General features: G+C 39.8%; 1 protein-coding gene across 3 annotated transcripts in view; it reads left to right on the plus strand.

Moving 5' to 3' along the window:
• The window catches only part of rbms3 (RNA binding motif, single stranded interacting protein), a 137,787-nt gene extending 118,115 nt beyond the window's left edge, over window positions 1-19,672 (plus strand). For all 3 annotated transcript variants that reach the window (XM_079893863.1, XM_079893865.1, XM_079893864.1), the window contains exons 8-14: window positions 1,518-1,561; window positions 4,304-4,400; window positions 6,645-6,695; window positions 13,432-13,542; window positions 14,815-14,898; window positions 15,190-15,317; window positions 16,603-19,672. In XM_079893863.1, the coding sequence (XP_079749989.1) occupies window positions 1,518-1,561; window positions 4,304-4,400; window positions 6,645-6,695; window positions 13,432-13,542; window positions 14,815-14,898; window positions 15,190-15,317; window positions 16,603-16,606 (519 nt within the window). In that variant the 3' untranslated portion in view covers window positions 16,607-19,672. The remainder of the gene's footprint in view (window positions 1-1,517; window positions 1,562-4,303; window positions 4,401-6,644; window positions 6,696-13,431; window positions 13,543-14,814; window positions 14,899-15,189; window positions 15,318-16,602) is intronic.
• Window positions 19,673-24,653: the final 4,981 nt, after the last annotated feature.

Here is a 24,653-nt window from a genome sequence, read left to right on the forward strand (position 1 = left end):
CCATTCATATCAATGGCTTGCGCCGCGCAAGGACGTTTTGTTGCTCACGCGCACGCCGCGGTCAAAGTTCAAAATAGTTCAACTTTTGCCGCTGCGCTCTGTGACGATTACCAGCGCGGCCAATAGAACCAGGGGATCCAAACAAGCACGGAAATCAAAATGGATGATCGTCTCATAGACAGACAGATTTACATTAAAAATAGTTGTGTTTTAACAGTCAGGTAACTTGTAGGTAGGCAATGTGTGTAAACAGTTTTTTAATATGTGTCCCCATATAAGTTTTTAAAACTCCGCCTATGTCATAGCGCAGCGCAAATCGCGTTGTATCTGAAGGGCAACGCTGAACCCAGCGGCAAGCCCCGCGCATACCGCGTCCTGTGTGAAAGGCCCATAAACCAGCGATACCAATCATTCGTGAATTAATCATTCCTTTGGTTCGATTCTTTCTAAACGCGCTTGCATAACGGTCTAAAACTATTCGGATTCAATCGGACCGCTCTGTCACTGAATCATCTGAAGCGGTTCTCGGTCAGTACAGTAACAACAAATAGCGCTGTTTTCAGTTGTTTCACTAGTTGTTTCAGCACGGCCCAGCACAGAGTTGCGTTTACTTTATTATTAAACAGCGTTCCCTACTATCACTGCGCCTTCCCTTTATAAGTCAGGAACAAATCCTTTGTTTCAACCACAGGCTAGAAGAAAGGAGTGAAAGAAAGGGAGGCAGGAGAAAACATTTGATTGATGGAGTCATCTGGCCATGTTTAAGTTCCCAGTCTTTCGCACAAGTCCTTTAATCTCCCCTCTCCTGTTTTTATTCCCGCAAAGCAAGTCTCGCCGTCTGGGTTGGCTGATGGGAAAATGGCGGCAGGGTGAACAACTGGCATTTTCTGGGCAGCTCCAGCTGCTGGCATGACGCGGCGGTTCAGGGAAACATGCCCAGATACCGACCAGACCATGAGCGCCCATTATGAGGAGCTGGCAGACACCATGACTTTGGCTGCACTCTCTCATGAAGGCGTATTTCAATATGCAACCCCCGGGGTCTACATTAACTAGATAGAGTGTCCAGTCACACATAGGTTAGGTCGATGGTTTTCCCACCAGTCTCCAGGTTTTCTCCCCCACGGAGGAAAACTTGGCGCCCGACAAGTTGCAGTATATGAGCGTTGTTTATCTGCTCCAGTCCAATACAGGTCTAAGCGGCCAGCTTTCCCCCCTTATTCACTTAGCTAGCACGGCTCTGTCAACATGAGCTATGCTTTCTGCAGGCTTGTAAATACCAAATAACTTTGTGCCATATCGAACCCGAGCCTGTCTGGTATTACAGCCCAGCGCTCTGAGGTAATGGATCCACAGCTACAAGTCTCGGCCATGTGCTTTTAAAGATATAAAGAGCACTTGGCCAGCCCCTGTTAGATGACCCTGTTCTATTGCCAGCATTACTCAATAGACTTTATAGGATACTTGCTTCACCGGAACAATCTTTCACTCTTTGTCCTGTCTGTCTTGTGTTTCAGAGTGGCATGGCGCTGACCTATGACCCCACTGCAATGCAGAACGGGTAAGAGTCATTTGTTTTTTTTGAGTTTTCTCTTCTTTACAGGTTGTCCGAGGATAAAATGGTCCGTCCTTACATGGTCCATTACTTAAATAAGCTTCTTGCAGTGAATCCATCCTCATACCAGTATTTTCTTGCTGAAAAGACCAGCAGTCACCTGCATAAAGTACATTGTTTTGTTTTATATGCTAGTAGTATACTTGTCTGAGGTTTCCTAATCCAGTAAAGCAAGACATTTGAAATAACTTTTAGATAATCTTTAGAGAGTCTTTTTAGAAATGTTTAAAATTATTTTAAAATAAGTTTTTATGAAATATTAAATTTTAAAATAGCTGTTTTCTTTTTGAATATATATTATAAAATGTAATTTATTCATGTGATGGCTTAGCTGAATTTTTAGCATCAATACTCATGTCTTCAGTGTCACATGATCCTTCAGAAATCATTCTAATATGCCGGTACTCAAGAAATATTTCTTATTATTATTAATATTGAAAACAGTTATGCTACTTAATATTTTTGTGATGCAGAATTATTTGATGGGTAGAAAGTTTAAAAGAACAGCATTTATTTAAAAAAAAAAGAAATCTTTAGTGACATTATAAATGTCTTTATTCTCGTTTTTGATTAATTTAATGCATACTGCATTAAAAAACATCTAATGGAAACAGTAATGGCAGTGTGTATACTGTAAATGTATTTATAAGAAAACATATAAATATAAGTTTCCACTCTAAAAATATCTTAGTAAAAATATATTTCAATTTTCAATTCATTTAATTATTAAATGATTAAAATGATTTTCAGTTTAATTTGGTGGGCATATTACATTAAGAAATGCATTGTAATGATACATTAAAATAATACATGGTAGTTGTATCATTTTCAAACCAAAATGTATATTAATAATGTATGAAATAATGTATGAAAGTTGCTTGTGCAAAATGCATTTTGAACTATCAAAAAATAAGTTTTTTTTCATTTATCAACATTGGCAAACATTTCACAAAAAGGTATTCCAGCAGGAAGGTGGACATTTGAAAATTGTAACTAAAAAAAAGTATTTCTACCTCCTGAGAAACATGAAAAATCCACCAGGGGGCTGAAGATGTTTGGTACATCATATACAAAAGGTCTTTCAGGAAGGTATTGATCATATTAAGGATACATATGGCCTTATAGGGTCAACTTAACTAGCAAGGCTGTCTCGACTAACCAAGCGGTTCATGCAGATATAATTTGGTCTTTTCAGCAGGGTTAACAACATCTGAGCTGCAGTGAATAATGTCAAACTTTACAGAGTTGTCTTGTACACTGGCACACACATACATGTCATATCCAATCTGCATTTTGTGCCATTGTTGCACCGAAGGGTGCAAGTGTTTCGTCAGGTGCTGGTTTCAGGGCATGGAGATGGGTGCCGGGCTTGGGTAAATAAGTCTCTTTCTGTCTGTCCGCTCCTGTGGACGAAGTGCCCAGGGCTCTGTCTGTGATCCGGCCCATTGGGGAAACAGTCATAGTCTCCCAAATGCACCTCAGCTACCAACTTCGGCTCCTTTTGCACCTCTGACTCAGCACTTGCTGTCTACGGTAAAGGGAATGAAATAAGGAATGACAAAAATATGCAATTGGGAAAAGAAGGCAGATTCTGAATTGTAAATAAAAGAGCTGACTAGAAATTTCAGAGGAAGAGAAATGCTTTATTTGTTTCCTTTGCTTTCTCCTTTCCATCACTTCTACCACATTAACATATATATAGAGAGTTCATACAGTCTTCTTAATTGTTTAATAGTCCATGCCATCTCAATGTCAACGGGCTGAAGATAATAGCTGGCATAAATAACAGCAGAGCGGTGCTAGGCTAAAAAAGGATTGCACAGTAACGTAAACTGTTGTGTAAAGCTTCACATTTTAACCCTGCTTCAAAGATTGTGTTACCTTCTTCCTGGACATGCTCTCACTCAGGTCGTCTTATGTGACTGTGACATAAGGGAGCATGTGCTCTCTAGGGCAGACAGCGTTTCTCTCCCCACGCTCCATTTCTCAGCTGCCAGACAAGCCGATCAATAAAGCCTAGCAACGGAGCTTGCAGATGAAACATGTCCGCAGTAGGTACACAATGATAAATAAAGTCCTGCCTGAGAACTGTAGCTATTGGAAAATGCTGTTGCTCTGGTAACACGGAGGGCTCAACAAATTAACTGTTGTGACAAGCCTATGCATATAAACAGATATACACAGACATAATCGTTTTAGTAATGCTAAACTTTTTTAGTCAACAAGGATGCATTTATAACATTACAAAACATTTCTATTTCAAATAAATGCGGTTCTTTCGAAATTTCTATTCATCAAAAAATCCCAAAAATAAATAACCAAACCCAAGTTTTAAAACCCTTGTCTTAGGGTGTCTTTACACTTGTCTGGTTTGGTTTGATTAAAACAAACTCCGGTGCGATTGCTCTGTTTGTGCGGTTCATTTGTGCGGAATGTGTGAACGCAGCCATCCGAACCCTGGTGCGCATCAATGTTCGTAAGTTCTGTCACAAAATATACATCATTAAAGCTTCTTTTTTGTTGTTTTGTATCTTTAGGTTTGGTCTTAAAAATGACAGTGTGAACTAATTGAAGCGAACGAAGACTAAATGTGTAATTTTCTTGTTTTATCCGGACCAAGAGAACCAAACTACACACCCGCAGACAAACAGAAAAATGGTACTAATAGTGTTTTTGTGTATCTTGCAGGTTCTACTCCTCACCATACAGCATCTCCACAAACCGCATGATCGCTCAAACGTCAATCACTCCATTCATCGCAGCCTCTCCTGTCTCCACATATCAGGTAAGATCATAGCATATATGAACACTTGCTGCAGGCAAACAAACTCATACATTCACAGACATTTATAGCGTGGACCCTAGAAACATCTGGACGCTTAAGACACGTGATAATATATGAATGTCTTATAATATAAAATGTCATTTAAAATTTTAGTTTAGTTTAGTTCAGTTTATTTATTTATTTGAGCAGTAACCATTCTGCTCAAAAGGAGTGGGCCGAAGCAAAAGAGCTTATAAGCGCCCTTATAGCGTGTCTTATAAGCGCCCACCCCACAAAATATGCTTTTGTTTTTAAGAAAGACAGCAAAGACAGTCTTTTAAGCAAAACATTTCATAAAGTCGTTAGTTAAATAAATGTAACACTTTCTGGGAAAAGGTCTAGCATCAATTACTTGCTTTGATATCTAATGCAATGACATTCAGGTGTTTTTAATTGTAACTTGAATATCCAAAAGTTCCCAAATACTTTTAGAGGGCAACTGTATTACAAACACAATTACATGCAAACAAACGCAATTTCTGTCACATACACATGAGGAGAGCGTGTTGCGGTATAGCGCGTTTTTCCATCACTGTCCGTGTTTGATGTTTTGTTAGGAAAGCTTATTAACGCTGTTCTCCAGCCCTGCAGTCAGACGGAGTGAGCAAACAGTGACTATGAGCATCCCTAATTGATTTGGCTTAAGCTAAACTAAACAAAACATTGCTGAGCGTAGAGAATAGCTAAGCCCTTTAGATCATGTACCTCCCGTCCTCACGAGAACCTCGTCCATCGCGCAAACACGCCGACACACATGCACGAGCACGAGCGCACATATACAAACCACCCACGCTGACCCTAGTCCTAGTTTAAACTCTCGGCCGCACATTTCTTATGATAAATTCTGCATGCCAGGAAGGTTATCTCTAAATCAAATTCGTGAAATCGTGCAAAAGTGTCCCGCTGGCCGGCAAATTAATTTTAAATTGCAGACTGCACTGAACCCGCCAATACGAGTTCAAAGCCAAGCTGACGGGAAATCAATGCACTGCTACCTTTATTTCTCCCCTAGAACTTTGAGAATGGAACAAGAGACAACTGTTTCCCTCTCCAGTGAAAGGACAGAGAAGAGCAGAGAAGGAGGGAGAGCGAGCGAGAGCATGAATCTTTTAGCAGTCGGGGAGAGAGAGACAAGGTGTGCGCTTACACATCTTAGTGGACTTAGTGTGTTTAGAGAGAAAGAGAGAGACGCCCGAGGCAGATCACAGTGATGAACAAATCCCAAAGGCTTTTCTTCCTAGAACAACATAAAAGGACACCGCATATAAATTTAGACACCTACAACTGTTCAAACGCACTTTCACGAATCTAAATGCATACATCCATCCTCTCAGACAGGAAGTGGACACTTATCCTCAGTCCTCTTGGTATAAAAAGCGTGGTTTAAAAATAATACTCAAGCTTACTGTGCCCTAAATCTGTGTTATTTTAGTATCATTGTGATACTATAGGTTTTATTAATATTGCACATTTTTTATTTTTAGATTTTTCATTTAAATAGTTTTAGTCTATTTGTAATAGTTTGTCTATGTCTATAGTTTTTATAAATATTTATTTAATACATTTTTATTTGTTTTAGTTTTAGTTATTATAGTACATCAAGTTAAACTAAATGAAAATGACAAATGTCGCTATGGTAAGTACAGTAGTGGCCAAAAGTTATGTCCGGCATAGGAACATTGACATCTTCAGCCTTTTTTCAAATATTATTAAAGGTTTGCTTAAGATTTTGTAAGCATTTTGCTTAGTTGGAGTCAGTTGTTTTATTTGTAATAACACAATGATGCATGCCAAATTGTGCTGACATAATTTTTGGCCAGTCTGTCATACAAATAAAATTATGAACAGTAAAAAGTTTATTTTATTTCAAGTAACGAAACTATTAGTTTTAATAGTTTTAGTTTTAGTTAATTATAGTAACCCTGTCCTAAATGAAGTAATTGTTGGAATTACTATGGTGGCGAGATGAAAGGAGATATTTTTTGGGGTCCAAGTCGGCCTCAGATGATGAAATTGCTGCCGCAGCGCTGTAATTAGGAGGCAATATCGCTGTCTGCAGAATTCCGATCCCTGTGTAATTATCGCACTTGTATTACTTGCTCCTGCCTCGGCTGCTCTGTGGGAATCGGGGCTTCGAGGCAGCGGGAAGAGGCGTAGGAGGGGGGGTGAGGAGTGAAATTAAGAAATGCTGGTTTCCGCCCACAGGTCCAGAGTACGTCGTGGATGCCTCACCAACAGTACGTTATGCAACCTACGGTAAGTGCCGCTGAGGAGGTGTTCATTTATCTTGGTGTGTGTGCGTGTGTGTTGGGGACATGAGGAAACAGACAGATAGAGAGGATTGAGGAGAGGTGAGAGTGATTCTGTTTATCTCTCTGAAGGAGTGGATGTTCTGTGAGTAAAAAAATAAAATAAAATAATGTGGCTCTTTACCCCCATCGCCCTCTTGTGGCCGAGCAAGTTAGTGCGGGAGCTGTGAATAGTCAGAGAAAGGATGTTTATATGGTTGCATCCGAAAACCAATAAATGCTGCCTTCGGAGGATGCATTGCAAGGTAGGAAGGCATCAAGGAATGTCCGAATTCAATGTTAGCATCACTTCCTGTCTCCTGAGATAGCTTCATCTGATCATTTTTTGAAGGCAGCATAGATGTATCATTCACTGCCTTTGATATCCCACAATCCTGTGCTTTCCATTCTGTGACAGTTGAGCTAGAAAAAATAAAGATGGCATCTAAAAGTTGTGGTTGGTGGTCAGTTTGTGTGTAAATGTATGTTTTTGACCAACGTTTTACACTTTTGATGTCATTTCTAGTGAGAAATTACTATTGTAGTTATTAAATATTTGCTTAGTTTTCCCCAAAGCTCTCTGTTTTGTTGTAGATCATTAAACTGTCATTCCGAAATCAGTTTCATGCGGTACCATCGTGCGCAAACGCTGCCTGCAAAGTCATTGCCTGATAGGGCAGCGAGGCAACAAGTCATCTGCCTAAGTTTTCGGAAGAAGCTTATGTGTTGAAATGGATAGCCTATGTACTTGCCTTCATTGGCCAGTTGTGTTCCTTCAGACATTCTGAATCAGATTAATAGATCTGCTGTCTGAGCTCCATCGGCACATATTTGTCAACCTGAAGAGACTTTCTTTTCTCTTTCTCTGTCTCACTGCACAAATACACACACACACAAACTACCTCTCTTGTGTTCTTTCCCTTAAGTCTTGTAGAAAAAGGCAAACCCTTGGCCGAGGTCTGTAGGTCTGCCCAACGTCTCTTTGGCTCTCACCTGATCTTGGATTTACTGTAAGCCAGGGGTCTGCATTCCACCTTGGAAATGGCCAAAGGTAGTCTGGGATCAGGGCTTTTTTATTGGCATGGCCTGAAAAAAGGCTTCAGTCAGCTGTTTCCAGATCCGCAGCAGGCAGACGCAGAGTTTCATATGATCCTGAGCAACACAAGTAAAACAGAGTTATAGAAAAGGAGGCAGATGTCTGACTAGATAATGATATTCCAGACTTGTTGTGTGTGTGCATGTGTAGTCGGATGGGAGGTTTGATGATCATGATTATGTTGGGTAAATGTGTTTGTAACCAAACCCTCATATCTAATGATCTGGCAACCCATCAAAAAAGACCTCAGCTGCCTGGGAGAGAGAGAGAGAGAGAGAGAGAGAGAGAGAGAGAGAGAGAGGCAGTGGGAGTCTGTGAGCTGATATCTGCCTAATTTGAAAATCCTGGAAAGAAAACAAAGGCAGAAGAAATCATGTTTTTTTTTGTTTTTTTTGTGGGTCCTGCAAAGAGAGAAGGCAAGCAATTAAAAGTGGCTGAGAAAGGGGAGCATTGTTATTGGAGAACAGCGCTGCATTTGGCACCTTGTTACCGTGGAGACACGTGACCATAGCGACCGGAGCCTGCGATGAGGGTTTAAGCAAATCAGCAGACAATGGAAGCGCTCTGAGCTCCCTCTCCGCAGTGCAGCGTGTGTGTGTGTGTTTAGTATACATCGGTACCTTAAGTGCACCTGCTGTTGTGACCTGCTGATTATGTTGGCCATACAGCTGAGTTATGCATTACTATCCCAACCAGATGACAGGTGTGTGTGTGTGTGTGTGTGTGTGTGTGTGTGTGTGTGTGTGTGTGTGTGTGTGTGTGTGTGTGTGTGTGTGTGTGTGTGTGTGTGTGTGTGTGTGTGTGTGTGGGTGGGTGGGTTGGCTCACTTGTGTCCTTATCAGGGCTGAGATAAGGACATCGCACTCTGCTGCGAATGGGACTGCTGCTGAAAGCACCTACATGGGCACATGAGCATCTGAACTGGACCTTGGAGCAGTGGAAAAATGTTGCCTGGTCCGATGAGTCCCGTTTTCCTTTACATTACGCGGACGGTACATGTATGTGTGCGCTGTTTACCTAGGGAAGTTATGGCACCAGGATGCACTGTGGGACAACGACAGGCCGGTGGAGGGAGTGTGATCCTGTGGGCAATGTTCTGCTGGGAGACCCTGGGTCTGGCAATTCATGTGGATGTAAATCTGACACGTGCCACCTACATAAAAAATTGTTGCAGACCAGGTACGCCACTTTGTGACAATGGGTATTGCCTGATGGCAGTGGACTCTTTTGGCAGGATAATGCTCCCTGCCACACTACACACATTGTTCAGGAATGATTTGAGGAACATGATGAAGAGTTCAAGGTGTTGCCCTGGCCTCCAAATTCCCCAGATCTCAATCCAATTGAGCATCTGTGGGATGTGCTGGGCCAACAAGTTCGATTCACGGTGGCTTCACCTCGCAACCTACTGTACATGACTTGAAGGAACTGCTGTTAATGTCTTGGTGCCAGATAAGACAGGATTTCTTTAGGGGTCTTGTAGAGTCCATGCCTCATCAGGTGGGCGCTGTTTTGGCAACACGCAGAGGACCAACAGCATATTAGGCAGGGGATCATAATGTTTTGGATCATCAGTGTGTATATACATACCATGCTGGTTGACCAGTACTAACCAGAATAAACCAGCATGAAAATCCATGCTTGTGTAAGCAATTTCTGCAGGGTAGCTGCACAGATGTTGTCAGCAGGGCACACACACACCAACCAGCAGGCACACACTTACCCACAATGCACCACCCAGAGGGCCATCACTCAACTGTACCTGTTACTTTCCATCTTAGCGCAGAGAAGAATCCCCAGCCGCCCTAACCAAATCACATCCTGGAAATGAACATTAATGAATCAAGACCGCAGTGCATTACGGCAAAGCGGCTTAAAGTGGAACCGCCACGCAAGAGGAGAGAAAAGAAATGAAACGCTTCTCTAAGCCCCCGCTAGTCACGGCCATTTGCAGAAACAAAGAAGCCCATGTTTGAGTAAAGATTTAAGTTTATCTCAGCCCCATCACAGCCCGAGAACGCTCTGTTTGAACGGTGGGAATTGGCGGGGTGTCGTGTGTGTGTGTGTGTGCGTGAGAAAGAAAAATGCACGCTATATGTTTTTCTTAAGTGTGTTTCAATTGTGGGAATTCATGGTTATGCCTTGGCACATATTGTTTAAGCTTAATATTAGACATCCTCCCTGGCAGCCTGCTTTTTTTAAAGTGCCGGTACCTGAGAGAGACAAAAAGAGCCACTTCCTTTTCCTGTCTCTATTTTAGATGTCTTGGCAAAAAACCTCTCCTTCCTTTGATGTCACAGGAGATTTCTGCTCGTCCAGTTTACATCGGAAACCTCTGGCTTTAAAGTGCAGCCACGGACATTTTTTGGCATCCGGTACTCGAAAACATCAGCTTAGATAAATGTATATTTGGTCTGAGGTTGAAAATGAGCATACAAGCTGTTGTTTGAAGAAAGAAATCTCATTGGCTGCCTCAGAAATCTCTCTCAGAATGTCACTCATTTTCCAAATACTCCCCCTCAGGGAAATGAAGGAAAAACACACACGCATGCACACGTACGCACAAGCGCAGCTTTAATCATCTGTCTAAGTCTCACACTGATACGGCTGTAAATTAGAGTGGAGAATTATTCAGCATGGATTTCTTTTTTCTTCGCTCATTATGAAAGCTTGTCGTGGGGCGGGGGAACTGTTAGCTTGAGGCTCTCGCATCTGAAAGCTAAGACGCGGAAGGCGCTGAACGGTTTACCTCTGAAAGCTTGAATAGAGACAGAGCGCTTCTGACACCAAGTGCCTGTACAGTTTATTCTTCAAGCACAGGAAAGCACCAGCACCACCAAGCTGTGCAAGCTGAGAGACAGACTGAAGCTTGCGAGTTTGTGTGTGGAAAGGCTTCTTTTTTTTTTTTACTGTTGGCACACTCGGAGAGAATGTGTCTTCAGAAAATGGGGTAACCAGTCGTTTTGTGTTTGAAATGACAAACAATCTGGAGTTCCCATACATATACTGGATCATATACCGTACATAAAACAAATTAGCATTTTTATCAGAATGTCCCTCTTTTGCACTCGAATTGCATAAATTTCACAAATTGACATGTCTGATTATTGATCTGCAGTGGAAATAATACAGAATACTATTATAATGTCTTATTTGTTTTACATCATAATGTCACATCCTTAAACTGCTTATTTAATTAGATTTTGAATTGGATTTTTCCCAGATTTTAAATGCACTTAGTCACATCACAATTATGACATGCTTGAAAAGTTGATTGTTGATGCTTTTCCATGAATTATCCATTAAATATTGATTAGATGGTGAAAAATACCAGAATGAAGCCTTAAAGGGATAGTTCACTTTGAAATTAAATTTTGGTATGTTTTAGCTTACCTCAAGGGCATCCAAGATGTAGGTGTCTTTTTTTCCGCAGTAGTTTCAATTTTGATATTTTTAGGTCAAACCGTTCTTGTCTGACAGTCATATCATGCAGGTCTATGGTCACTGTCTCAAAGAGCATGCACAGAGTCCAAATTAAAACAATTCCCCATCGTCCAAATTAAACAATTCCCCATAATAAGTACACATTGATGGCCTAAGACACGAAACGAGCGGTTTGTGTGAGAAAACGAACAGTATTTATATCGTTTTTTAACTCTTGTACACAGCCACGTCCAAGTGATCTGAGGGCGCTCGCGCATCCTGGTGTGTGACGTGTACGCAGACTGGTGCATATATATATATACACTAGATGTCGCCTTGGCTACGGCAGTTCATTGGAACGAATGCCGTAGGCAAGGCGGCATCTATTCTAGTGTATATATATCTATGCACCAGTCTGCGTACACGTCACACACCAGGATGCGCGAGCGCCCTCAGATCACTTGGACGTGGCTGTGTACAAGAGTTAAAAAACGATATAAATACTGTTCGTTTTCTCACACAAACCGCTCGTTTCGTGTCTTAGGCCATCAATGTGTACTTACGATGGGGAATTGTTTAATTTGGACGATGGGGAATTGTTTTAATTTGGACTCTGTGCATGCTCTTTGAGACAGTGACCATAGACCTGCATTAAATGACTGACAGACAAGAACGGTTTGACCTAAAAATATCAAAATTGAAACTACTGCGGAAAAAAAGACACCTACATCTTGGATGCCCTTGAGGTAAGCTGAAACATACCAAAATTTAATTTCAAAGTGAACTATCCCTTTAAGGCCCTTTCACACCAAGGATGATAACTATAACGATATAGATATAGTTCTAAAAATAAAAAAGAGTCCACACCACAATAGTATCGTTGGAATCACTTTCAGAACTATTTTTTCCAGCTGATGAACGATAAAAACATTTGCAGCCAATCAGAATCCATCCTACTTTAAAGAGCTCGAGCATTTAAAGTGTCAAAACTGCAGCACACGCTTAGAATAAACAGAGCGATTTTGTGAATTCCTGTGAATGCTGATATAGTTATCGTTTAATTTATATTTATCATTCTTGGTGTGAACGGGCCTTTTGTTAAAATAGTACCTTAAAAAATATTTTTTGTCTTTTAGTTAACATTATCCAACAGTCAACTTGGCCATAGTGACGACAGCAGAAAATGAAAGTCTTTTAAGGCATTTACACTACCGTTCAAAAGATTGGGGACGGTAAGATTTATGTTTTAGAAAGACATGCTTACCAAGCCTGCTTTTATTTGATCAAAAATACAGTAAAAACTGTAATATTATGACAATTTAGAATAACAGGTTTCTATTTGAATATATTTTTTTCTCGTGATGACAACGCTGAATTTTCTGCAGTCAGGACAGATGAATTTGCAGTGAAGCATTTTGCTACATTGGGCGAGTGATCATGTTCTGATAAGAGTCTTAAACACAGCACTTTTAACAAGAAAGAGTCCCTCACATAACTGTAACCAGAGTTGTACACCGCACAATGGTTTCTCATCATCCTTTGCCAAACCATCTGAGAAGAATTGAACTTTCTGACAAACTGTTTGACGGAGGGTCTCCTCGGAAAGATTAATCCTAATCAAGTTGGCATGTGAAAATGAGCGTGTGTGTACGTCTCTGGCCTAGTTCTGCTGAAGCGGTCGTGTGACGGCATCAGATGATAGCTCAGGTCGGCGGTTGCAAATCGCAGCCGTTTTCTCTCTCTCTCTCTCTCTCTCTCTCTCTCTCTCTTTCTCTCTCTCTCTCTCTCTCTCTCTCTCTCTCGTCTGTTCCTCACATGTGTTAGCACTCTCATCCCAGTGTGCCTGAAACGTAAACACACCCGCGGTGCGGAGCAGCTCTGCTGTTAAGTGAGCGATGCATCATCTCTGCAGAAGTATGCATGACTCGCATTTGGATCGCATTATTTCACTTGTTGAAGTGGAACAGCTCACGTCTGGCCCTCATATTAGGGCCCAGCTGTGGCTGTACGGGGATGAGATGAGTGAAAGAAGGAGAGAGCTTTTTTTGTTGAGAGCATGACTGGGTGATCAGTGACTCTAATGAAGTCGTCCAGATGTGTTGTTGAATGGTAGCTCATTTCCTCTCCCGTCCTTCACGCGGTTTGACCTGTAACAGTGTGTTTGTACATGTGTGTCCTCTCGTAGGGTGCTGTGATAACGCCAACCATGGACCACACCATCTCCATGCAGCCCGCTAACATGATGGCACCCCTCACCCAGCAAATGAACCACATGTCCCTGGGTACCACTGGCACTGTGAGTGTGTCCGCTGTCTCTATCTTAAGGCCTGTTCACCTTCAGCTGGTCTGAATCACAGAGGAGCAGAGGAACAAAGCTAAACTCTAATTAAAAGTATGCAAACTGTTAAGAAAGAAAGAACAAAGAACGACCAAGTAAAGCTCTGCCCAGGAGAGTAAAAAAGTACCGGGAAATAAAATATGGATACTGTGTTAAAATTGTACTCAATTAATAGGATCTAGCCAAAAAATTATGAAAGGCTTCCACATTGATTTGTACTTAAGTATTTTCAAAGTGAAAGGCAATTAAAAAAAGGTCAAACTTTGTTCTTAGCTTTTGAAATTAATCAAGTGAACTAAAAACCAATAACCTGAAACCTTTTACCTGACATTGTTATATGTTAAACACAGCCAAACCTGATTTTATAGCTGAATCAAGTTGTTTGTCACAGTGTTATTGTTAAATTAAAGAGAACTGGTTTGTAGACTGATCACTAAACATGTTTGCACTCAAGTTCATATACAATATTGGTTTAATTAAACATTAATGAAGGTATAACTCAGCCATATATTTTTAATAAGAGGATAGATTCACGTCATTATGAGCAGTAAAATATGTGCTTTGGATCTTGAAGGGCTGAATGAAATTGTAAATCATTAGAAATGTAATGAGTAAAAGTACAATTATTCATTTTTAATAGTACTTAAGATTAAGAAAAAAGGATTCAACTTACAGAAGTAGTGAAAACAGGTTTGCTATCGTTCATCATCCATCTCAAAGAGATTCTTTATGGAGCCCCTGAAGAGACATGGTAATGAGAAAAAATATTTCAATGTTCACTCTAAAAAGTTTTGCATCCCCCCTCACTCGCAAAAGCATTAAAATATAGTTCATATTTTTGCGAGCGAACTCAAAGTTTGTCAGGGAAACACAAAACTTTTGTCAGCAAATTTATTGAAATATTTTTTTCCCCTCACATCTCTTCCATTTTTTTCCGTCACCATGTCCCCTTCGGGGCTTCATATTTTTGAGCAAATTAGCTTTTGATGTACAAGTGCCACAAGTTACACTGTAATATGCAGCAGCAACTCCGCACATGTGATGCAAAATCTTACATCTGATTGGGTGGTGAGTTTTCTCATCAGACAGACAAATAAAATCAACATGCACTTTAGAAAAAAAAAAAAGCTAGCTCTAACATTGGAAAAATGTTTGTCCACAATGTGAATAGGTCCGTAGGAATGCACTGTTTGCTGTGTGTGTGAATTGACTGTGTGTGTTTTGTTGCAGTACATGACTGCGGCTGCTGCTCCTATGCAGGGGACCTACATTCCCCAGTACACTGCGGTGCCTGCCTCAGCTGTCTCAGTGGAGGTGAGTTTCTGGGTGACTGCAAATCCATTCACTGCTCCAACTGATTAGATGAGCTGCTAATTGAAAATGTGGGGATCAGTTGCCTCGGGCCAAAATCCACCCACAACTTCCGTAGTGCCTTCTATTCCAGCTTTACAAGGCTTGACTCAAGTCTGGAGCGCGTCTTTAAGTTCAGTCCTGTCTGAGTACCCAAACACAGCCCTACGGCCTTCTTTTTTCTGGAGGCGGTTAAACGGTATTTTTGTTTTTTGTGAGGGGGCATCCTGTAATTATGACATCATATCCTTCCAGGGAGTGGTGACGGAGGCTTCTCCACAGAGCGTTCCTCCCTCATCGCAGGACGGTAGCGGTCAGCAACAGGCTCTGGGTGTGGACAACACCAGCGATCACGCGCCCACCTACTCTTTTCAGCCCGCCAAGTGAGTTTGAGAGACACTTCACTTTGATAAGATGAATAGGAGACAAAGTATCTTGTTCCCATATGCATGAATCATTAAGCACACGTTTTTACAACATTGCATTTTGGTTGCAGTTGGATGTATTAAATTGATCAAAAGTTAGAGTGAAGACATTTATAATTCTATTTCAAATAAATGCTATTCTTTTTTAACTTTCTATTCATCAAAGAATCCTGAAAAAAATCTAGCACAACTGTTTTCAACATTGATAATAACAAGAAATGTTTCTTGAGCACTAAATCAGCATATGAGAATGATTTCTGAAGGATCATGTGACACTGAAGACTGGAGTAATGATGCTAGAAAAATTCAGCTTTGTCATCACAGAAGTAAATTACATTATAAAATATATTAAAAATAGAAAATCATTATTTTAAATTGTAATAAAATTTCACAGTATTACTATTATTACTGTATTTTGATCAAATAAATGCAGCCTAAAGGCCCGTTCACACCAAGCACGATAACTATAAAGATAACTATATATGCGTCCACACCAACGACCGATAACGGTCTTTTTATTCTAAGCACGCGCGCGCCCGGATGATCCAGATCCATTTTAAATGCGCGAGACCTTTAAATTAGAATGGATTCTGATTGGCTGTCAGTGTTTTATCGTTCGACAGCTAGAAAAAAAATCTTTCTGAAAGTGATCCCAACGATATCGTTCCTTATATCTTTATCGTTATAGTTGTGGTGTGAACTCTGTTATTCTTTAATATGGAGAACGATTTTTAGAATTATATCTTTATCGTTATCTTTATAGTTATCGTCCTTGGTGTGAACGGGCCTTAAGACTTTCTAACCCCAAACTTTTGGACAGTAGTGTATAAGAAAGGTTACATTTTGGTTCCAAATACATCTCATTTAATTTTATACAACCAAAATAAAACATTTTGGAAACAGTGCTAAAACAAAACTTTGTAGAGCCTTTTATTTAGATTTGAACATAGTCTGTGCATTTGAATAGGATGATTCCTAAAATGTTTCAATGCTAGCAACTTCATAACTTTTCTGTGAAAAAAATGCATGTTTTACACTACCAAATCGTTGTATGAAGTATGGAGGATAAAAACGGCATTTTTATGACTTGAAAATAAAGCTGGGCTTGGAGGTCAAGCTGAATTTTTATTTAGCTCAATAAATGCTGTTGTTATTGGGCCTTCGGGACTAAGTGATGATCCATGAGTGAACCTTGAATTGTATCCAGTATGCTTTTCAAACTCTCGTCTTCTCATTGGTTCAGATAACCAGAGGAGATGTGGGGCGTTGAGGTGACTGCGTTGCCTTGAGACTGGGGGACTGCGACGAGGGAACATTGAAGACAAGAGCGCAAGAGATAGGAAAACACGTTTGTGTCTACTTTTGCACAAGCATCTAAAAAAAAAAACAACAACAAACAATTTATTTAACACCTGGCCCACACCGGAGGACCTTTGGAGAGCTCACAACCAGACAGGAAAAGAGAGAAATGACGTCTGGGAGATTGAGCCTACTGTTAATCGGCTACCCGAAAAAACTTTACCTTCATGAAGTGAACGAATTCAAACAAGTACAAGTTTTCCTATTCTTTTTTTGAATGTGCAGGTAGGTTTTCAGAAACAGTGGGTTTTTCTATTAGACGAGGAAGCACGTTCTTGTAAAACAATGAGTGAAGGAGCAAAAGAAGTCTTCCTCGGATTCTAAGCTACTATTACTTTTCTTTTTTTATGAGTTAGATTTTAGTTTTCTAGAGAATATTAATGTTTTTTCATCTTTGTTGCCTTAATTTCGAGAAACATCTAAGACTTTTTCCTGTTTGAACTGAACAGACTGACGAATGCAGTGAAAATGACCTGAGAAGGAAAGGAAAATTACCTGTATAAAGCATAGAAAGAAGAGAGAGGTCTCCTTGAGACGGTTTAAATTATCAGTGGTGACTATGTGTTTAAAAGAGAGGACAGACAAAAAAAATATTGTGGTCATGATGATGATAATGATGATGATTAAACAGAGTTGCATTTTTTTAGAAACAGAGGAAAAAATGTTAATCCACTGCATCATGGGAAATGCAGTTTATTGTGTAGTGCAGATCATTTTTAATGGCATTATTGTTTTTATCTGCAATATTTTTTATGAGCTTTAAGGTGTTTTTAGCCTGCTTTGCTTGTTTCATTGCGGAAAAAAAGAAAACTAAAACAGTCAAAAAAAAAAAAAAAAAGGCAGTGCAAATCTACATAGATAAAAGCTTATGGATTAAATCGAAACGAAAAAAAAAGCAAATGTGTGCAAAAAGCAATAGTAATAGGAAATTGTTGACAATTTCTTTAGTCTTTCTTAGCTGTGGATCAAATGCAGCCCATGGATGGCATATTTTATACCAAAGATGAAGAAACCCCCCTCAAGACAGTGGAGTGGATCAATTTTTTAGTTTCTTTTTTTCTATTTGAGATGTTTTGGCATATTAATTTTGTTTCAGAAGTATCCGTTTGACCTTGACGGCCAAATTTGGTACTTTAGGGTTTAAACTTCTTTCCACTGTTGCAGAATCTATGTCAATCGTTCAGTTGAGAGGCAGAAAACCACCATCACTGATTCTCATGAGTGTGATCTCCCCAGCAGAGGGCGTCAGAGAGCGGCTGAACCATCAATCATCTCGCGTCTGCCCGGCTGAATGAACTATACCTCTATCTCTGCACCTCCCAGTCGCCGACCCACGGTTGGCCACTATTAAACACGTCGCGCGTCCGTTCAGTTTGAGCTTTCTCTCAAAGAAAGCCGTTTTCATCATTTCAACTTAACAGGAAGCACTCACTAGTGTATATTTAAACTCTGTGTACAGATCACTACCTCATTGAAAGCAATTTTACCATGAGGAAACACAGGAGAATGTGTTGCAGGTCATAAAACACAAGCTTTGCTCTAGGGGCACTGAGAAACATTAGCAGCATTAGCATGACATATTGTTCTGAGCACCTCCGTCCTTCTATGTAGATGTTTTTTGCGATCGAAACGCCTCATATTATATGCAAAGTTTCTTTAATCAACCAGATGCCATAGGAAATCTCTCGTGAAAACAACAGTCTTTACTTGAAAAACGAAGGCTCTGTCCCAAAGCCCTTGCAGTTGCCCAGATTTTGGTGACGTAATCCAGATAATAATTCGCAAGACAGCGAATACTCATCGAGTTTGTTATTTGGGACAGGGTCTAAGGTGCCCATCGTCATGGGATCCGGCGGTTGCTCTGGTGCCTTGACAGCTCGGAACTAGGGTTAGAAATATCACGTGTGACATCTCGACTTTCCATATCTGAAATCTGCTTTCATTTTATCAGGCTGCCCATTCCAGAGGGGGGAAACTAGCAAACAGAAGAGTAGAAAGTGGTAACATCTCATATATTAATATATAAAACAAGGCTGCTGTCCTTTATTTACCATGAAGTAGATGTTTTTGATGCAATCTGATAGCATGAGCACTTCAGTGATGACATATTTTTGTAGGCCAACCCGGAAGTTAGCATCACCCTTGTTCACCTTTGACAAAAACTTATTGCAGAAAATAAGCTCTGTGACCATCTTCACAAATGAACACAACTTTTATCAATTCTGAAGCGTGAATACAATCACCACAAGTAAAAAGCTAAACGCACTGTAGGCTATAAACAAACTACACTACTGTCACATAACTTAAACATCACCACCATTAAACTTCTGACAAACATTTCAGTCTTTATTTTAAAAAAAACACACAAAGGGGTATTAGTGATACATTTTAAGTTGTAGAATAAAATGTGAAAATATATTGAGCTCGACCCACTCATAAAACCCACTGACTTTTGAGTGATGGAACCAGAAGTGCTAAAATGCTAACTCGTTTCCGGGTTTTTGGCCTACAAAAATACCTCATCCCTGCAGCCCTCTATTAACACATCAGCAAAGAGTTTCAAAACATGGTGAATTATGGACTGTCGGGTAATAAGAGTTGTCGAGGTTCTCTGGGAATAAATTCACCTGTTATTGAAGGGCCAACGATAGACATCATGATCATTTTGATTTCTTCATGTGTTCATTTGAACGCCATCATGAACTCTTTGGTCTTGTGTTCCTACAATATGACCTCTATAAAAACTACATAATGATCTCAATTAGCCACTAGGGGACAGTATTAAAGCAAAGTTGGTGTATGTTATCCTCTGGGATGACTATTGCAGTGAGCTATGAGACAAGTTCACACTATGGATTAAATCAATGCCAAGTTCACAAGACCAAGTCAGCACTGCTTCAACAAGCTAGCTTTTCATTTTTCACCTGTTTAATCAAAAAAAAAAAAAAGAGAGAGAGAGAGAGAAAAAAAGTCACTGTGTTTTGTGTCTGTCATCCACTGTCTTCTTGGAGAGTTCTTTTTATCATGTGCTCGCTGCTATCAAGCATTCAGTATTTAAGGGGACAGAGAAAACTCAGGCTGCTGTCTCTTATGAGAGGTGTGTGATGTCATTGAATGCGTTATACACTCTGCAGTCTTCATGCTTTTCATTAATGAGTGAATAAATGTGTCGGGTTTAAGCTGAAGGTTTTTCTGACTGTAGGATGGAGTTCTCATCCCATCAAACCTTCTATCCACTCGGAGGTTTTCGCTGGCTCCTATTCATTGGATGTGAGGTCCAAGCCATGCATTTTTATCTGTACATCTGATTGGCTGTCACGGTTGAGGTCATTGAATGACAAATGTTCGTTCGTTCGTTGGACTGTCACGAAACAGCGTACTACATTCAACCAAATTCAAGACAAACGGCAAAACCTCAATTAGACACTAACGTACTGGCAGATGAAATAGAGAATTATTTATGGAAATGTTTTTTTTTTTGTACAGGTGTTGAAATATGAAAGAAGAACAGTTTTACGATGCTACAATGTTTTTTGTTTTTTTTTGAGTTGCTTCACTTTCTTGCCTCCCATGTGCTCGAGCTGTGATCCTGAGAGTGTCTGTAGACCAGTGGATGTTAGGTTTAAACTTCTGTTTATATTTTTTTCTTTTGATGAAGCTTTCAATAAAAAAATCTACAAAATCACGCCAATTTTCGATTCTTGTTGAGCTTTTCTTTTTGTGACTTTTCATGCTGTTTGTTGAAAGAGCCAATGTTCCTGTACGCAACAACGAGCACAGCGCGAACTGTGATGTCCAATTCACAAATAAATTACTCTTTTGAACTTTCTTTTAATAAGTCAATCAGAAAGATTCACAAAACAGCCTCAAACTCAACATAAAACCATAAAAATGTACGCTACTTGAAATACAGTAAACATTTACTGAAATAAAACATTAAAAAAACTAGTAGCAAATGCAACATTTCTCGTTTTCATTTAGTTGTAACTTAATGTACTAAAATAACTCAAACAAAAATTGAAATAAAAATACATAACTATATAAACATTGAATAAACCACTAATAAAAATGGCAAAAATAACACTAAATTACTAAAACTTTTTCAAAACAATTAAAACAAAAATAGAATATATAAAATAAAAAATATACTTGATACTAAAATAACACTCCTGACTCCTTCACTGAACCGCGAGACATTTTTCAGTTATGTCCGAATATGTTGGGTTCTAAAATTAGTATTTATTGACTGGTTGTTCATATGTAATTAAAAGTTTTGTAGTATTTAATTAATAAAGGTATAAAGATATATATATATGTATGTATGGGGGGGGGGGGGTCTCATAAAATATTCTGAACATAATATGATACAAATACAATCAGGGTAACTAGAGTGACAAATAATTCGAAAAATACTAAATACAACAAAAAATGCCTTAGTTTAAATAAATTAATGTTAATGTTTTACCATATTTGCATGTTACTTTTTTATAAAAAAAATTAAGGAGCAGAGAACATCCTAATGTCTACAAGTTACAGTACAATTGACAACAGTACAACGGCCACAGTGACACAAACTATCCTCTCTGCAGAGCAGTTCTATCATGCAGAGCGCGGATACTCTGGTGGAAAGAATGAGAGGTCACTGAACCCTGCCCTCCTCTATACGGCCTGTCCTCTGCCCACTCCTTCAAGGCGGATCGATAGAGGGATTGTTCGGACACACAAGTGACTGTTTCAGTCTTGTGCTGACCTTTCAACCTGGCCTCCCCCCACCCCGCAACCCATCTGTCTCCTCCAGTGCATACAATACTCATTTTCATATCTGACATTTAGCTACTGTAAAAGAGGGGGATGGGGACTCTCTTTTTTTGGGGGGATCTGGATCAGTTTAGTGTCTTTTCTGACACGCCGTGTCTCTTTAGTTTTCTGTAGATGCATTACGCTGTTTGAGACATGATTGTGTTTCTTGCATGCAGTGGTCACAGCTACTTCCTGTAATTTTGCCATTTGCAGACAATGTGAATTTTATTTCATATTTATATGTATTATAACAATATGATTCTATTATTTTTTATTTTACCTAAAATAGCTAATTATATACAGTAAATATATATAGCATATATATAGCATAGTTTTTTTTTAAATATACTAAAGATTAAAAGATTATTTTTCTGATATGCTAAAGATTATTTTTGTTATCCTTAAATGCCCAATAACTGCCCAATGATTAATACATATTTTAATTATATATGAAACTTATTATGATTCTCAAGTTCAAGTGAGATTTATTGTCATTCTGCTGTATGTGGAGACATTGAAAGGAACGAAATGTCGTGCCTCACAGGACCTCGGTGCTACATAAACATAGACATAAACATTGGCTAACCCATATAAATCTACATATAGGCTATATGACATATAGCTTATATAAACATATATCCTGCTTTATAAAACTACATATTACTATATAACCTGTATAAACCTACACATAGCTTACCTATTGAAATAAGAAATCTGACTACACATATACTTTACTTCTATAATTCAATGTTAGGCTGCATAGATTAGGTCAGATAGAACCGGGAACACTTCCCATAAATCCTGATGTAGGCTACTCGTTACATCATAAGAAGAATGCTACGCTAATTTTAGTGTCTTTGTTTATCCCGAGGTTTTCCCGCAGCCTGCCGGATCCAGGCCGGATCCAGATCTGACGAAGGACCTTCGCCTGGACCCGATGTCAACGCAGTGCTGAAGTGCCAACTAGTCTCTCCCTATGGAGGATCCCTTTTCCACTCTACAGATAAAGCGTTGCCGGAAAATTTGTTTCGCATACCTACCCCGAAGTGACAAAATAAAATAAAAGTCTGTACCAAATTTATAAGGAAAGACCAGTACTTTGTTTAGGCTTGGTCTGTAGAGAATTACAAACCTGCACACATATATTCAAACGCACATAACTGTAGAACCAATTCCTAATGCGCATCTCTGTTACCCTAAATGATACGTTTGTCTCTGTAAAGCTGCTTTGAAACAATCTACTTTGTTAAAAGCGCTAGGCTATATAAATGAGGATGACTTGACTTTACATAAAAATGTAGACATATGCTTAGATTTCCACATGAAGCAGTTATACAGAAGACGGTGCAAAAGAGACATTCAGGGCAAAAACGGTGCAAACAGGGATAGTGCAAGATAAAAGAAAAATTCAAGTGTCCAGTGCACATATAGGGAGAAATGAGAGTATTACCGAAGATGGACTCATTCACCTATGCATAGCCTAGTCTCACTCGTATAGTATTGCACATAAGAATTGTAAAGAAATTTTGAAGTGAACAGTTATGGGGAACAATCGCAGCAAGAGGTTAAGTGTGTGGTATAGGGTGGGAGTGGGAGGGGGGTGTTGACGTGTTTCTGGTTCAGGATGTATAGTGATTGGGCTCTCACAGCCTGGGTGAAGAAGCTGTTGTTGAGCAGACTGACAGACTCTGATGCTCCGGTACCATCTTCATGATGGGTGGGGTCCTTCACAGTAGTGGTGGCTTTGCTGGAGCATAGTGCATGGAAAATGTCTAGAGTATAGGGAAAAGGGATACCGATGATCTTTGCAGCTGTGTTCACTATCCACTGTAGGGTCATGCAGTCTACAACGCTGCAGTTCTCACACCTGACAGTGATGCAGCTGGTCAGCACATTCTGAATGGTGTCCCTGTAGAATGCGATGGGAGACTTGCTCTTTTCAGCCGGCGCAGGAGTGGAGGCGCTGCTGGGCCTTCTTGGAGAGGGATGTAGTGTTGGTGGTCCAGGTGAGATCTGTGATGTGCTCCCACAGGAATTCAGTGCTGCAGACTCTCTCCGCTACGGTGGTCGAGAGAGCTCAATGCGCTGCGGCTGAAGAAAACACATGCAAATAGAAAAAACACCAGCCAATTAAGAAAACATATTCATCAGTTCGACAACACGTGCTGCAAATATTCACAACGCAACCAAATGCAGAAACAAGCTGCAAATATTCACAACGCAACCAAATACAGAAACACGCATCCCAAATAGCACAAAGCTCAACGCGCTGCAATGCAAGAAAATGCATGCAAATAGAAAAAACACCAGCAAACTAAGAAAATATCTTCATCCGTTTTGACAACACGTGCTGCAAATATTCACAACGCAAAAAAATACAGAAACACATACTCACAACAAGTGACGAACCTGGCTGGGACACGCTTATTGTTCAATGTCTACTCGTCAGTGGTGTTGATGACCTGAAAGGGGGGTATTTTGTTTATTTTCACTTCCTGATCGTATGTGGGTTGCAAGTATTTGCAGCGTGTTTCTGTATTTGGCTGCGTTGTGAGTATTTGCAGCATGTTTCTGTATTTTGGTTGTGTTGTGAGTATTTGCAGCATGTTTCTGTATTTTGGCTGCGTTGTGAGTATTTGCATCTTGTTTCTGTATTTGTTTGCATTGTGAGTATTTGCAGCGTGTTTCTGTATTTAGTTTCGTTGTGAGTATTTGCAGCGTGTTTCTGTATTTGGTTGTGTTGTGAGTATTTGCAGCGTGTTTCTGTATTTTGGTTGTGTTGTGAGTATTTGCAGCATGTTTCTGTATTTTGGCTGCGTTGTGAGTATTTGCATCTTGTTTCTGTATTTGTTTGCATTGTGAGTATTTGCAGCGTGTTTCTGTATTTAGTTTCGTTGTGAGTATTTGCAGCGTGTTTCTGTATTTGGTTGTGTTGTGAGTATTTGCAGCGTGTTTCTGTATTTTGGTTGTGTTGTGAGTATTTGCAGCATGTTTTTGTATTTTGGTTGTGTTGTGAGTATTTGCAGCATGTTTCTGTATTTGGTTGTGTTGTGAGTATTTGCAGCGTGTTTCTGTATTTGGTTGTGTTGTGAGTATTTGCAGCGTGTTTCTGTATTTGTTTGCATTGTGAGTATT

This window comes from Squalius cephalus, assembly GCF_949319135.1.
Source record: "Squalius cephalus genome assembly, chromosome: 15".
Lineage (NCBI taxonomy): Eukaryota > Metazoa > Chordata > Actinopteri > Cypriniformes > Leuciscidae > Squalius > Squalius cephalus.